We start from the raw sequence: 15403 nt of genomic DNA on the forward strand, positions 1-15403 counted from the left end.
TTGCACACTTGCAGGTCTTTTTATTTAGGGGAAACGTTGCACTGAGACGCCACTTACAGATTTGGCCACACATCAATCCTGATATGGCCCAACCAGGAATGTATCAAGTATTCTTTACGAGAGTGCAATTACATTTCTTAAAATGCTCCAACTGTTGAGGGGCTGTTGAAATATAAATCTGATCGATGGAGTACACACTGGCAATGGACAATATTTAAATCTAGAAATAAAGTAAAAATATTGATTTAAAACACCAGACTTAGTTCTTGAAGGACAAATGTGTGAATAACTGGGCGCAGATATACTGAACATGGTATTCAAGAAGCAACAAATTTCTCCGGGATGTTCAAAGTTCCATCCGGAGACCAAAAAGGTTCATTTCAGGGCACTAAACATAAGCTTGAGAATGGTCCACGTCTCTTGTATTAAATTTAGAAATCTGAGAAATGAATAATTGATTGCACATCACATTGTGAATTATTGGCTGCTTTCGGAAAGCTAGGGGAGTCGATTCTATGACATTCCCCTTCAATAGAATAGGTTTGCGTTTGGCCTGTTATGAAGCTCTGAAGTGATTATTCTATTATTATCAATGATTATTCTCACAAAGGCCTCCCAGCAACAACACGCATGTCATAAACCAGGCAGTGTTTTAATATTATGTAAACATTACAGTTGGCCAATGTTGAAGGACAAAACCACAAAAACATTCAGAGAAAAGTACAAATGTCAGTAACTTAGACGAAGAGTAAAATAAAATGGGCATGACGTCTGGGGACAGGAAGTAAAAATAATAATAATAATAATGTGCATGTAGAACAAGGTAAAGTGGTGTTGTCCCTTAACTTTGACCGATAATCTTTAAAATGTTGGGAGAGTATTTAATCTTTTCATGATTTTTCAACCATGTTTGTTGCATCATCCATTAGCAGACATTGTTAGTATGTAAAAAAAAATAAAAAAAATCTTAAAACCAGATCATCAGAATATCAGAATATCTTGCCTAAGAGTAGAATAACTAAAACCTTCCAAATATTGATTAAATGCTGTCAGTAAATTATGAATAATCATCTGCTCACTAAATAAATAATACATTTATGAAAGGCTTAATAAATACAAAACAATAAATACAAACGTGAGCAAAATAAAAAGGCACAAAGACCCGACAATTATGGCCTCGATGTTTTGAACAACAATGACGACAGCAGCAATCATGACCAAGGTCATGTGACTGCCAGCGTTTTGTTTTTCTGTCTGTTACCAGAATAACTCAGAAAGTTCTGACTGGATTGTAATGAAATTTTCAGGAAACGTTGATAGCGGGTCCAGGAAGTGCTCCTTACATTACAGTGATGTTCAAGATTCCACTTTGACCTTCAAGCAACCTGCTTTATTATTACCTGCTGAAAAAAACCTGTTTGGCAGAGGTCTGCACATTTGTGCATCTTTGTTGTTGTTGTCATTGTTCCCATCAATTATTAGTATATCATAAGCCTTCTGTTAAATAAATGTTAAAACAAGTCTTGAGTATACCTGATAAAAAGGGAGCCAGCAGGTTTTACTGTGATTCCATCAATGTGATTGAATTTCAGTGATGGAAAAAGCCCAATCGTTCATATGAACCGTTCGGTGTTCTGCGAGTCTGGAGGTTTTTGCACATTCTAACTGAGCCGGTGCAGATCAAATGAACAAAAGCTCATCCCTGAGGAAGAGAATAAGCAACAAATGAAAACCAGGAAGGGAGCAGGTCACTCGGCAACAAGCCCCCATGTTTCTCATCGTCTCATAGCTGGGACTGACTCAGAGAAGGTGTCTTCCTTCTTTACAGCCTGATAAAGGGGGGAAATATCAGTAGTGTTGGGCTTTAAAAAAAAAGCAGGCACAGCATCCGTTAAGATCAATAAAAAATGTTAAATTAGGCCCTCTGATTGTACAGTACGCTAAACAAAGTTACAGATATCCCCATGTCCGTCTTTCTGTCGGTGCTAAAAATGGATTGTGTTTACTGGGTTTGGACAAATCTAGATTTTAGTGTCATCAGCACCAAAACATTCATGATGAACTGAGAAGACAAGTACAAGAGAGGGAAGACAAATGAAATAAATAAATGAAATGTGCAGCATTTTATGATATCAGTAGCTTTCCTAACAATGTACTTGATTTTGACACTCATTCGGTTGAGTTAAGATAGTTGTGTCTGTTTGCAGATCAGACGAAAGCACTTAAAATGTGTATGACATCATGTAACACACTGGACAAGAACCTGCCGTTTGTCCTCTTTAGATGCAATATACACACACAGTTAACACTTCTCCAGCTTCATCTTTCATCAAAGCATTGCTCCTCGCGCCTCAGTTCTTTTTCTTCTAATACTCTCTTGCCCCCCCCTTCACCTACAGTCCCTGTCAGACCAGGTGTACTTGTTCCTCCCACTCTTCAGGGGACCGCTCCCCCTCCAGCTGAGGGTTGAATGCTAAATCTCGTTCTGTGGCGGTGGCAGTGTGCGCAGGACTGTTTCCGCAATGGGGGTGTGAATGTGTGTGTGTGTACGCTTCGTCCAGCGACAGTTCAGCAACACATCTTCCTTCTCCACCCTCTTCCACGGCCTTTTTGTTTTCCAGGTCCAGACTGCTGGGCCTTGAAGTCTTTGGACCCTCCACACTCAGAGCACCTGGACAGGGACTTGAAGACCCCGTGTCTGCTTCTGGCTCACCCTCCAGGGGCTGCCAGATTGGGACAGGGGTCACCTCCCTGGAGGCCTGGCTCTTGGACTCACCTTCAGTGTGTGTGTCGGGGGACGAGTCGCTTTCTGTTGTGGGCGGTGAAGGGATCAGGGCAAGGCTCTGAGGGTTGTTTTGGGGGTTGATGTTGTTGTTAAACCAGGCCATGATGTTGTCCAACAGCTGGGCGCTAGCTGCGGGGTCCAAGGATTCCAAACTCTGAGGGTCATTGGGGGAGAAAGGACCCCCCCGCGGGATCACAGGTGAAAGCAGATGCTCCGGCTCGAGCTCTGGAGACAGGAGGCACAACTGGGCAGGAGGCTGTAGGTCTGGTTGGGATGGCCGTTTGAGACCGTAGGCAGCAGGACGCCCCTGAGGGTTAGAGCTACTGTGTTCCTGTAAGTGGCTGTAAGAGCTGTCTGGTTTAGCAGTCCTGTCACACACAGCTGCATGCTCCTGCATATACGAACTTGGTTGGGCTAGATTTTGATTGCGGTCCGCCTCGACCATGTAACCAGTGGCATGACGGTAACCTTGCTCTTTGCTGGAAAAGCAAGGATCGGTGATGGCGAGGTGATCGAGCGCGTAAGGACTGCTCTGTGCATTCTCTTCTGGTCTATGGCTGCAGTTGCTGTAAGCAGGTTCGATATTATAAGGGCCAGCTGGTGTGCTGTGCACGTGGTGGGAGCAGCGCTGCACTTGTGCATGTGAATCCAGGTCATTAGTAGTGGTTATGTTCCCTAATTTCATAAGGCTGTCCCCAAGCTCCAGCAGCTCTGCGCTGAGAGTGGGAGGTGGCGGTGGGAGTGAAGTGGAGCGAGGGGACTGGTAATTGGAGTCTGTTCTGTTAGGGGGTCGAGGAGGATCAGAGAGAGAGGTTGTGAAAGAGGCGCCTCTGGCTCCTGCAGGAATGTCTGTGGCGAGCGAATGCAACGGAACGTCACCCAGGTGTCCCAGGTGACCCGATCTCTCATGTCCTCGGTCCACTCCACGCTCCAGCTCCACTCTCCCCTCCAGCCCTCTAACCAGGCAGTCGTCCAGACCCTGGTCTCGGCGTGACTCCTGAAGCGACAGCTGAATGGCCAGGAGGATATTTGGATCATCTTCATCCAGTGAACCTAGTGCTCGCCTGCGGCCTTCTCCTCTCTCCGGAGCTTCTGGAATAAAAGCCCACATGTTCAGGATAATGAAGGCAATTCTCCACCTAAAATCTGATACTCCAGTGCAAACCGTTTTCTTTTGTCTGGCAGTTTTCAACATTGTCCACACCTGTGTTGTCACTCCGCCTGCTGGTCTCTGGGGTGTTGCTGCTGCTTCTAAGGCTGTGCAGACTCAGCATGTCTCCTCTGCGGCGTGGCCGGTGCCTGCGACGGTACTCCTGCATCAAAACAAGTTTGGTTACTGAGAACAGCTCATTAAAGCTGCTTTACAGGTGCGGTTGCTATCCTTTAACAACACGAAACCTTTTGTCTGCTTCACAAAGCCTGAATTTCTTTGGTGTAATGTTAGACGAAGCAGGTTAGCACCAAACAAAGCTCTGGAAGCTACCAATGAAGTGCTTAGTGGAGTGGAAACCTTCCCTTCTGTCTTTAGTACAACTTCACTTGTCCGCTAGATTTACTGGAATATGCTGGAATCCAGCTCCACAATCCCTGAATGAGTTTAACCATCTTGAGATTTAAGCTTCTGAAGCAACTGCAGCCTATTACCTGTGACTGCCTGTCTCTTTCTCCTGCGCCCAGTACAGAATGGCGACTTCCCATCTTAGGACACAAGCCAGAGACATGGATTAGATATGAGGTCACAACGAGGGAAATTATTATTATTGGGTTTTAAGGGTTATTACTTCTAATCGATTCTTACCTCAGGAGAGGCAAATCCCAGGTATTCCCAGTCCCATGATCCACCAGGATAACTAAAGCAAAGGTCACAATGAAAAAAAGACCTTGCAGCAAAATATCTGATGTTGAAGTTCACATCAAAGTGATGTGTTCGTACTTTCTGCGTGGAGGTTCTGGAGAGTCGTTGGGAGCGACGCCACGGGCCACTGATGCTAGGAATTCCTGTCTCTTCTGTTGCACCAGGCGAGCGGCGCTGATTATCTTGTGGCACGGTGTTCTCAAGTACGGCCGGTTGACCTTCTGCGCCAGGTCCTCCACGACCATCTCTAGGTCGGTCTGTGGGAGGGGAAAAAGAGGACTGTGAATGGAAACTGAAAATGACCTGAAATTATTGTATTTACTACTAAATCCCTAAACAGTTAAGACCATTTTAGTCTGTGAAAACAAAATGGACCCGTGCAATATTTTTTGCATGTTTTGGCTCTGTTCTTTGTACTTTTGGCTTTAGCTTTAGATCTGTGTGAGCTATTTAATGCTGAAGTCTCTAGATGTCACTGGGAGGGCTTGTAAGCTCTTGGTCCTGCAGCAGATTGATAAATGCCATTGATATGCACTGGATTACCTGCATTAGCTCAAATATCTCTTTCTGAGTGCTGCCTTGCTGCAAGAAGAAGCCATAGGGGTAAGAGCACTTGAGGATACGTCGCGTCTTCAGCAGCTCACAAACACCATCCTCAATAAACCGCGTGTCCGGAGGAGTAGCTTCACCTGGACCAAACAAGAGTCAAGCCGCAAAGTTAGCAGAGCCAAAATGACCGTACTGTTATTAACAGGACTGTGCAGACCAGTGCTAAGCTCCGTACTGTATGTGAGAGACCTACGGCAAATGAAGGCTCTGCTCAGCTGTTCCATCTTCTCCTTGGCTGTTTTTAGCAGTTTCTGCTCCAGCTAGTTCATCAACACATGATGATCAGATATCTGGTTTTGATATGCAACTGAAAATGCTTTTCTAGAATCCAGCTGTGAAATATGGACGGAATACCTCATAACTGTGTTCATGGTTCTTGAAGCGAGTATAATAGTGCATGAAACGGTCCAGCTCCTGAAAACTTTTGTGCTTCTTTTCTGCCTATAATTACATTACAGTGTATGTATGAAAAAAACAAGTCCACGTTAAAGTAATGACAATGTTTGTTTTTCCCCAGTGTGGTTAGGGTAATTGTGATGATACCTCTTCGGTCATCTCCTTGGATTGCTCTTCTAGCTGCTGGATGACTTCATAGCGAGTACAGCGGTAATAGCCACCTGTTGAGGAGCTATGCTTCTTCCACTCTTCCAGGCAGATCCAGCAGAAGTCATACTTGCACTGCACCGAGACAGAGCAGATTCATATCAATGAATAATGAATTAGGCCCAGGAACAGATTTTCAAAAAATAACTACTGGTACATAAATAAAACATGTAGCTAAGAGAAACTACTGGACTGTTGGTACCTTGGCACACTGCATATGGTTGCAGCCCTCATTCTTCTGAATGGGTGACTTGCAGTTGGCACATGGTTTGGAGTTGGTCAGCAGCCAGAGGCAGTTAGCTGCATCTTCATAGGCCTCGCCAACACCTGCCACTGTGGGAAAACATGCAAGATAACCATCTCATAACATAATTACACACTTAACTGCCCCAGCGCATGGTTACAGTCTTTAATATCTTAAAGAAATGCTTTTAATCTAATTTACTGAGCCGCAACTAAAACTAAATGGAAATAAATCAGGACAACATCAGACATACACTCCTCAGGTTTCATCTCTTTGACTTTCTGGAGCCAGTTTCTCCACGTCTGACAGTCACAAGGTTCATGGGCTTCACCAAGGCACTCCCTGGGAGGGGGAACAATTATAAAGAAAATAAGATGAACTTAGACCCTCGTGCCAGTGACAGAGGCAATAAAATGTTTTACATCATCCAGCAGGAGGCATAATTAATTAGCTATTAAATACAATAACAACAAATCATCAGCTGTACCAGCAGAAGAGGTGACCTTTGCCACAATCGACGGCTGGGGACGGCAGCAGGGGGAAACTCTGGGGGTCACTGTCACCAGGGCCTGGTCGGGTTAGTCGCACCGCCCGCTCACATCGTGCTGCGGGACACCATCGAATGGCAGGATTGTTCTCTACAAAAGCCTGAAAAAAGAGGAAATACAAAGAGGCAAACACAACAATTAAAACTGCACAAATTAAAAAATAAATATGGAGTTCTTTTAGCTAAAACCACCGACAGCAGCATGAGCTTTTTACCTTGATGTCAAATTGCAAATAGCGTTGGTCCATCTCTCTGGAAACCACGCTCTCAATCACGTGCACTGGCACCAACTGATAGCACTCGTAGGCTGGGCAGAAGATATTATGAGCATCACCTTCCTGAATCTTGACGTTGAGGAACCCCTCCCAGCATGCTCTGCAGAACTCGTGTCCACAGGACATGTCCACTGGATCTTCAAACACCGAGATAGAGCAGAGACAGATTCCACACTGGAGGCAGAAAAACAAATGACAGAATAGTCACAATAATCCAAATCTAATGAAACATTGATTCAGCTTTGACATTTAAAGATTGTAGATATCTTCCTATGATCTTGAGTTGATACTAAAATTGATTAGCGCTTTGCAGGCAAATGTGTATCACCCACATTACTGTCTGTTGTTTGACAAGAGGCATAATCAATGCAAGCAAGCTGGACTTTTAACTCAACTGTCATCCTCAAATAAGGAATTAATCCAGAAATAAAGAGATAAATCAAATGGTGATCTGTTGAACTTGCAACCAGACGTGTCTTTTTATATGAAAAGACAAACAGTCCGTGCAAAAGCAGCTAAAGGATATGATGTTGTGAGGCAGGGCCGCAGCATGTCTGAAAGATTTAATTTTCAGATAAACAGAGGACATTTCAACTGTAATATCTAATAAATACAGCCGTAGGCTGTAGGAAGAACAAAAGCTCAGAGAGGGGAATGCATCCCCAGCTCCTCACCATGGACAGGCCTTCCTCCCCAGGTGTGAGGCAGCTGTCGGTTGGAGAAGTGAGTGTGAGAGTCAGAGGTGACCGCGGCGTCTTGGGGGTGCGAGGCGAAGGCAGCGTGTCCCAAGCGTTGTACCCGCAGGGCGGCGGGGGGGGGGCATCGCCACGCCTGAACGCTGGCAGCAGCCATCTGCATCCAACATCCAGGCTTCCAGGAGCTTTTCCCTGTCCCAATCTAAGAAAAAAAAGAGACACAGTTTAAGAGACTTTACTACGACAGTTAAAATAATGGTGTGAATAGCAGATTCTCTGAGCAGGCCTACACCCACCATGTGCTCGGAGCAGGGCCTCAGCAGTGAAGAGGGGCGCTTGCAGCATGTCTGCCGTCTCTACAATCAGCATGTCCTTTAGCCTGCGCAGGTCCTGAAGCTTGAGCCCCTCGTAAGGCTGAGACAGAGCGAGGTTAATGTTAGAGTGATAAGGAGCAATCATAAAATATGCAACTGGTTATCAATCAGATAATTTAAGAATGGTGACTCATACGTGGAGCCACTGTAATCAGCCAGATCCATCTAGAAAGATTACTCTGTTTAACATTTCATTCCTCATAAATATCAACACTGCTGTGTAGTAGTATTAACTCTAAATAACTCTAAATGCAAAGGGAATCCAGACAAAACTCTACCATCGACCTATTTATTCCTATCTATTTTTTCATGCTAATGTCAATTAGCCTGCTTTATCAGTTGTTTAACCAAAAACCACACCAGGATTTTCTTGTTTCTGATGTAACTGGAAGGACCAAAACCAGTCATCCATTGCAGTGTAAACAGGCGTGACCTGGTGTAAACAGTTCATTTGGAACAACTACTGTATGGCATCACAACACCGCCAGTCAATAATAACTGCCATTACACAAAAGAAATAAAGAGTTAAACGTTGAACATCCTCGAAATACCGAGATGAAGATCCCTTGAAGGACAACAACAAGCAAATAATGCAGCTTAAATGGGTCAGCAGGAAACCCCCAATTTTGTAACTGTGGTCTCACCTCCTTGTATTGCAGCAGGGTGCTTTCACTGTGTGTGTCTGCGTTTGACTGCCGACAGGATGAGGAGGAAAAAACCATCTGTGACTCCAGGCTCAGGGCCAGCTCAGTGTGGTGATGGCGTTCGGCATGGTCACACGGCGTCAGCTTTTCCTCATCCTCAACGAAAAGGTCTGCTTCGCTCTGAATCAGCAGCTAGATGGGAAGGCGGGGAATAAATGAACTCAAGGAATGTGAGGGGAAAACCTGAAACGGGCCCCACATGCTAAGTTGTAGACAAAAAAACCCAGGAAGCAACATTTTGTTTCATTTCCCTTCGATTCAGAAAGTCGATTTTTCTTGCAAATGCAAACACAGTAAAAGGCTTCACAAGCAAAGGAGGACGGGCCGCTTAGATGTAACAGTCATCAAACACAAAACAGGCACTGTTGATGCAAGAACTGGTCTGATATTGTCAGGCAGGTTTTGCTGGAAGAAACACGGTTGGCCGATCCAACTGATAAGTCTCCAGAAACAGCTCATCCCGATAGCGGAGGACACGGCTCCACGCGCTTTCTCTCACCTCCACACATATCTTCATGCCCGCGGCAGCAGCATAGTGCATGCAGGTGCTGTTGTGATTGTCGGTGGCGTTGACATTGGCCTTCTCATACTGGCCTCCCTCCAGTCTGGCACCCGTCCAGCTCAGGATCATCTGGTAATAGACAAACACCAATATACACCAATGTCAGCCTTACCAAGAACGTTGCTTCTGAGAGGAATACACCAGCTTTGGGCATGGAGGTTCTTTCTCCGTGCGCCGGTACCTGCAGACACTCTGCACGACGCTGCTCGTCCCTCTGGGGTCGGGCCAGTCGCGGTGACAGCGCTCCTTCTGACAACAGCAGTATCTGCGGTCCTTGGCACAGCACGTGGAGGCACGTTTCGTTGTGCACATTACGCTTGTTGGGATTCCCCTCTTTACTGAACAGGAAAGACCTGTGTGATGCAGATAATAAAGAAGAGGTTAACAGAATAACAACGTAAGGAGCTCAGAGTTTAAGGAGGAAATCGCATTAACAAAGAAGCTTAATTCTTAACTGCCTCTGATTGGGGCTACTGTTCGACCCATTTGCCTTGCCACGCTGAGCTCATTCTTCTGGGCGACAGTTTCGCCAAAAACCAACACATAAATATGGCGACACCTCAGGTATTTTTACAACACCGTAACATATTATTAAGAACCCCTGAAGTCTGGAGGTTCTAAACACCAGTAATGTGTTACGGTGTTGTAAAAATGTCGCATCATGTGTTTTTTGAAGGTTACATTTATCTTTGTAGAATAAAATCATCACCAAGACCAGGATGTAACCTTGCAGTTGCACTGATTTGCTGATATTTTGGAATATGAAACCCCCTCCTTTTCTGCTTTGGACATGGCAACAGCAGCAGCAGACAACGCTGACGCCTGAATGCCTATTGTCCATTCTTTAACCTATTCTTCCAGTGTTGTCCTGCTCTTCTGCTTTTGACCTCCTTGACAGCACAAGCCCCCTGCAGCCTCCTACTAATGATAGTGCACAGTCAATTCCCTGGCACAGCAATAATCGCTAATTATTCCCCTTTACCACAACCCTCACTGCCACCCCCACAACACAGCCCCGTGTTCAGGATGTATTGGTTTAATATCAGCGTATAAGGAGTAAAAGGCTAATGCACGCCACATGCTTAGTGCAGCTGTACAGTTCCAAAAGCAGCTGAACCAATCCTGATGATTCACAAAGCCAGCAACCTTCAAGGAAGGATGAGTAAAATAAGCTAGTTTGAGGAGTTCGACCCAAATGAAACAAAATGTCCTGTAGCCGGAAGACAATCCACAACAGAACAGGATGTTGTTTGGAAATGTCTAGTCCTATTTAAACAGGAAATCAATTGTTCACAGCTATTTACATATTTCCCTAATTGGCTTTGTGATTTCCGTAAAGGAAGGACTGCACTTCCTGACCTGTGACGACGCTGCACAAACAGACCCATTTCTGATTTCACATTAAGATGCACATTGGGAAGAGGCAGAAAACAGACTGCCTTCTGCAAGTATTTCAAGAATGTAAGGACTCTCCAACTGCTTGTGTCCAACTGAGCTGCTGGAACAAAGAAGCATTTCTTCTGATAAGTATCAGGAGCAGCAGGGCTGTCCAGCCTTCGTGGGGAAAGACATAAATAGAAAACCATTATTGACTGTTATGTTCACTCATCCTGACTCATTAGGCAGGTGAAGACAACGCCACCCCTTCCTCCAAAAAACATGAACAGGCACAGCTAAAGGGCCGACTCTTTTTTAAATACACTTCTCTGAGTCGCTGTAATACTGAGGGGAAAAAAAATCAGGCAAATAACAGAAAATGTTGAGTCGGAGGTCGTAAAGCTAATGAGTCACCGAGTCAGCTGTCGTGGTCACGGCCAGCCACCTGATTATCCCTGCGGGGGGTAAATTACACACTCGCACTTTGATCTTTGTTCTGTCGCTCACATGATGTTAAGACTCCGGAGCTTTCCTACACTGTTAAAACGGAACGGAGGAAGGAAATGCTCGCAGGTTACAGATGGCGTACAGCTGACAACGGTAAACAACGTACCAAAAAAAGACTGAAAGGAGCCTTTGTTCACAATCGTCTTACGGAAAAGCCAAACTTGGAGAAGAGTGTTGTCTACCTGAGCAGACGTGTCATCGCGTGGCGGCAGATGTAGTGTAGCGCCGTGTTGTGCTGGTACTGCTCGCCGTATGATGCATTTGGGTCCAGGCCTTCCCTGAACTGTGGATTTCCTTCATACAACTGCCAGGCCAGGCCCTCGTCGCCCCCCACCAGGGCCTTACGGAATTTAGTGGCTGTGTTGCCCATGGCTTCGAGCTTGATAAAGGCAGCAGCGGTGGCCCTTCAACCCGTCAAGTCCGTGCCCCCCCCCCCTTCTCCTCCTCGCCTGTTCACTACAGGTCACGACCTACAGCAACATGGTCCAACCTTTGCGTACCTGTAAATTATAAAAGGAGAACTTCATGTTAGAGGAAGGAAATTGGTGCATTAGAAAAGTTTCAAGAAAAAAAATAATGACACCTAATTGGAGCATTTTTAGGAATGTGAAGAAGTGCGGAGGGGGGGAAGGGGTGGAGTAAAAGAGCAGTTCAATCAATCAGAGCAGTAGAAAAGGGGAAAAAGCAAAAAGAGATGATTCTAAACAAGACAGATGAGGGTATTGATGTTCAATCAATCAATCTGTGAGCCAGTTGATAAAAGCATGGTCAATATTACCACAGCCGGCCACTGGGAGTGACTTATGAGGAATTTGAATATTTTATGCTGTTTACAATCCATAGTTTGATTGTCTGCCGCAAGAGATACTCCAGATTGAGCGGATGTTAAATCACATAGCAATGAAACACTTTACCAGAGCTTCCTGACTGCTACGGGCGATGTTTGAGGGTACGTCTCTGTGGAAGGGCCGCTGATGGAGGCAGCAGATTCTGGATACAGATGGCTGAGGGCTGGACAATTAACAAAGGCCCTCTTCGGCCCACTGGAAAACGTTGGTGCTTGCCAGTATAGTCGCTGTTTTGGAAATGTTCACTGTTGTGATCACTTCTTTAGATGCGCACCCACGTGTTCAGTGCCGCCAACTACTGGCCTGGAATGTGTACTACAGTCTATGGATGGTCGGAGATCACTTTTGCTACCCGGCCGTCTGGATGGAGACCTGTTTTACAGCAAACTCTGAATAATTCTTTGTGTAAACTATGTCTCAAATCCTTAATCATCATATCGTTGTTTGATTTCTGCAGGAGGCGCTTCAACGACTACGCTTTTTAGTGCCAATGGACCTTAACCTGCAGGGCTTCCTCACAGCCGAGGCTAACCTACCAGAAAACAGCACTAAAACAATGTCCTAATTTAAGCCTCAGTTCTTAATCTCCCTTGTAAATGTCGACAAGTAGCGGTGTAATTACTTTAAGAAAAAGGAACCGATGAGTGGAATTAAAGCACAAACCTGTGAAACGTTGCACCTGAATCATCATTTGAGTTTGCCTACTTCACATGCCCCATCTGTCACCTTTCTAAGCACACATTGACATAAACACACACCATTACATGCTGTAATAAGCCTTTGTGCAGCTGCATGTGTGTGTTGGGGACTTGAGGGTGTCATTACAGTCTTCATTCTGCAGCCATCTGTCTGGCCCCTCACAAAGAGCTTCTTTTAGCCTGGCTACAGTTGGCCACTGGCTGGCCAGGCCCAGCAACATTTGAATAGCATGGCTGGCTGCCTCCCATTTCTACGTGGGGGCAGAGAGGGACATAGTCATGGAAAACGCACACAGACAGACACCTCCAGGAGCACAGAAGCTGCCACCACAGGCAAATACAAGCCAACAGCTTCTCTTTTTTCCACCATCTCCTCCTGTGGCTATTCATATAGTGGGACTGTGTGGTTTAAGTATATCTGAAGGGGTGGCGGCGAAGGGTTGTTTCTATAGTTAATAGGTCAGTGCGTCTGCTTGGTACTCTGTTTTATGCACACTGGCTTATTTCCAGTTCACTTCACTTCTGAGTAGCACAGCAACTCACTGTTTCTCATACTAAATAAGGACAGCAAGTTTGGACGCAGACAAACTTTGGAATTCCATGAATTGCAAGTCTTGCTATTTGTAATTCTGTGTGCCTCTGCAACACAAGGCGCACAGGATACAATCCAGTTTGCAAAGATATACACTGTTTTTGAAGGTTTTTTTTTAACAGCTACAATTCAATATTCAGGACGGGCAAAGGTGATACAGGTTTTTCCCTTTTCCAACCATACATTTGTCCACTTGTCCCATTATATTATCCATAAATTCAACCTGGTATTGATGTAGATTCATACCACTGGTTACCATTACATGCCTCTAGCGCTGGTATTCCCCATTTTTGGAGATGTGGCAATACTGACTCACAAGAGTGAGATGAATGTTGTCTGATGAGTCTTGGTGACAGGAATTCAGGCCGTATCATGTGATTTCCTTGCTTAGCCTTTTAGTGTAAACGTTCACATTACATTTACATCTACAGGAACAGAATGTCAGGTAACAATTCTTGTCCGATTACACCGTCTGGTTCCCCCAAGCATGAAATGCATGAGAATCTATTTGCCGAATGATGTGATTGTAATTCCAAAGCGATAAATGGTGATGGGGACCCTTCAGCATGCTAATATTTGACCTTTTCCAGTAGACCCATTATACCCCAGACCAAATGATTGCCAAAGAGGGTTGACAAACGGAAAACTGGCAGAATCTTGGCAAAGCCGAGATGAGATAAGAGACGGCACCAATTGAAACACTATCAGCAGAAAGATGCATTATCGTTGCTCTTACGCTTTTCCCACCGGTCGCGGGGTTTCCATCAACCCTTTTCTCAATAAACTGCTTTTTATTTTCTTCTTTAAAATGGCGATACGTGTAAAAACAAGGTGGCTGCAACCCAACACTTTAACGGGCCACTACAGCATCGGCACGGCACCACGGTCAACGCTGCACACATGAAATACCCCAACTCTCGACCTTAGAGAAGCAATTTTACTGGGGTCTGGAGAGGTGAACTCAAATGTACCTTAAAATAAATCCAGGCACTCTGCACCATTTTAAACAACGTTCATCACAAAGATTAAAGGTTCCTTTTTTTTTGGTTTCACCACTTCTGCACATGACAGAAAGCCTTTTAATGGTCCTGTGACCTGCCACATGTGCAGCACGGATCACATTCTAAAAAGAAAGAAACCCTTACAGAACTGTAGATGATTTACAACTGTGAAAATAGCCAAAGCGCTGTGGCTGATTACTTTACAGAATTGCCACTGGCTGATAGACATCAAGAAAAACCCTTCAGTCATGGTTTGGGTGGATCACATTGGTGTGTAAACAGAGAAGTCAGGTTGTCAGAAAACACAAAACTTCATGCGACCAGACAGACAGAAGTTAGTTACTAGTGCAAAACGAGCTAGTTGACAGCAGATTAGACAAATATCCAGGTCAGAGCTCTTAAAATGTGTCAGCATGAAATGGAGCACCAAACAAACAGCGGTCGACTTCTTTCTACACATTTCTCTCCATGCGGCCCCCCTGGTTAAAGCTCCTTTGTTTAGCACACTGACAGAATGAATACACAACCCAACTCGAAAGGGAAATCTCAGTAGGTGTGCGGCTTCGCTTTCGGACGTGCTCTTTTACCTCTGATGTGACCGTGTTGCCGCGGCTGCCCGGGAGAACGTTAACACCCTTAGTTGCCTACCTTCGCCGAAGCTAGCCTGCCGACACTCTTTTAGGTTTACATCAGCGCGTTTTGTTAGCTTCAACTACCTCCCCACTAACAGAAAAACATGGAATCGCGTTTGGACTTACGCGTTCTGTTCACTTGGTCTCTTGCAACACATTGGGGAACCTTCGTAAATGGAGGGTCATCGTATCGCTGTCATTCGCATCTCTCGCCGCGGTCCAAATGAACCATTCTCCCTACCAGCAGCGCCCGGCAGGAGACGATAAAGATGTTGCTGCTGGGAGCGTAGGAGAAGCCTCAACTGTATCGCTTCATGTTGTGGCTGCCAAAGACGGACTGCGCATGCTCAGTACCAGCTCTTGCCTGATTGGTCCGACGCAAGATCGCTGCAGTCCCGAGGCGGAAGCGGATATGCGCGTTATAACATGTTTCCTCCAGTGGGTGGCGCTGTGTGGGGGCACCATCTGTGGTCCTTAATAGGCGGCCTCACGGTT

General features: G+C 45.4%; 1 protein-coding gene across 1 annotated transcript; it reads right to left on the reverse strand.

The window, feature by feature from the left end:
• Positions 1–15252, reverse strand: LOC130518108 (ankyrin repeat and IBR domain-containing protein 1-like). The gene is given in 21 exon segments (XM_057020458.1): positions 1–3877; positions 3990–4098; positions 4430–4483; positions 4584–4635; positions 4719–4897; positions 5184–5329; positions 5443–5509; positions 5604–5690; positions 5793–5927; positions 6055–6185; positions 6350–6438; positions 6584–6744; positions 6859–7092; positions 7593–7736; positions 7739–7815; positions 7910–8027; positions 8632–8823; positions 9191–9322; positions 9435–9606; positions 11320–11637; positions 15035–15252. Coding segments are annotated over 20 exon segments (3939 nt in total). The 5' UTR covers positions 11508–11637; positions 15035–15252; the 3' UTR covers positions 1–2405.
• Positions 15253–15403: the final 151 nt, after the last annotated feature.

This window comes from Takifugu flavidus, chromosome 21, assembly GCF_003711565.1.
Source record: "Takifugu flavidus isolate HTHZ2018 chromosome 21, ASM371156v2, whole genome shotgun sequence".
NCBI classification, from domain to species: domain Eukaryota; kingdom Metazoa; phylum Chordata; class Actinopteri; order Tetraodontiformes; family Tetraodontidae; genus Takifugu; species Takifugu flavidus.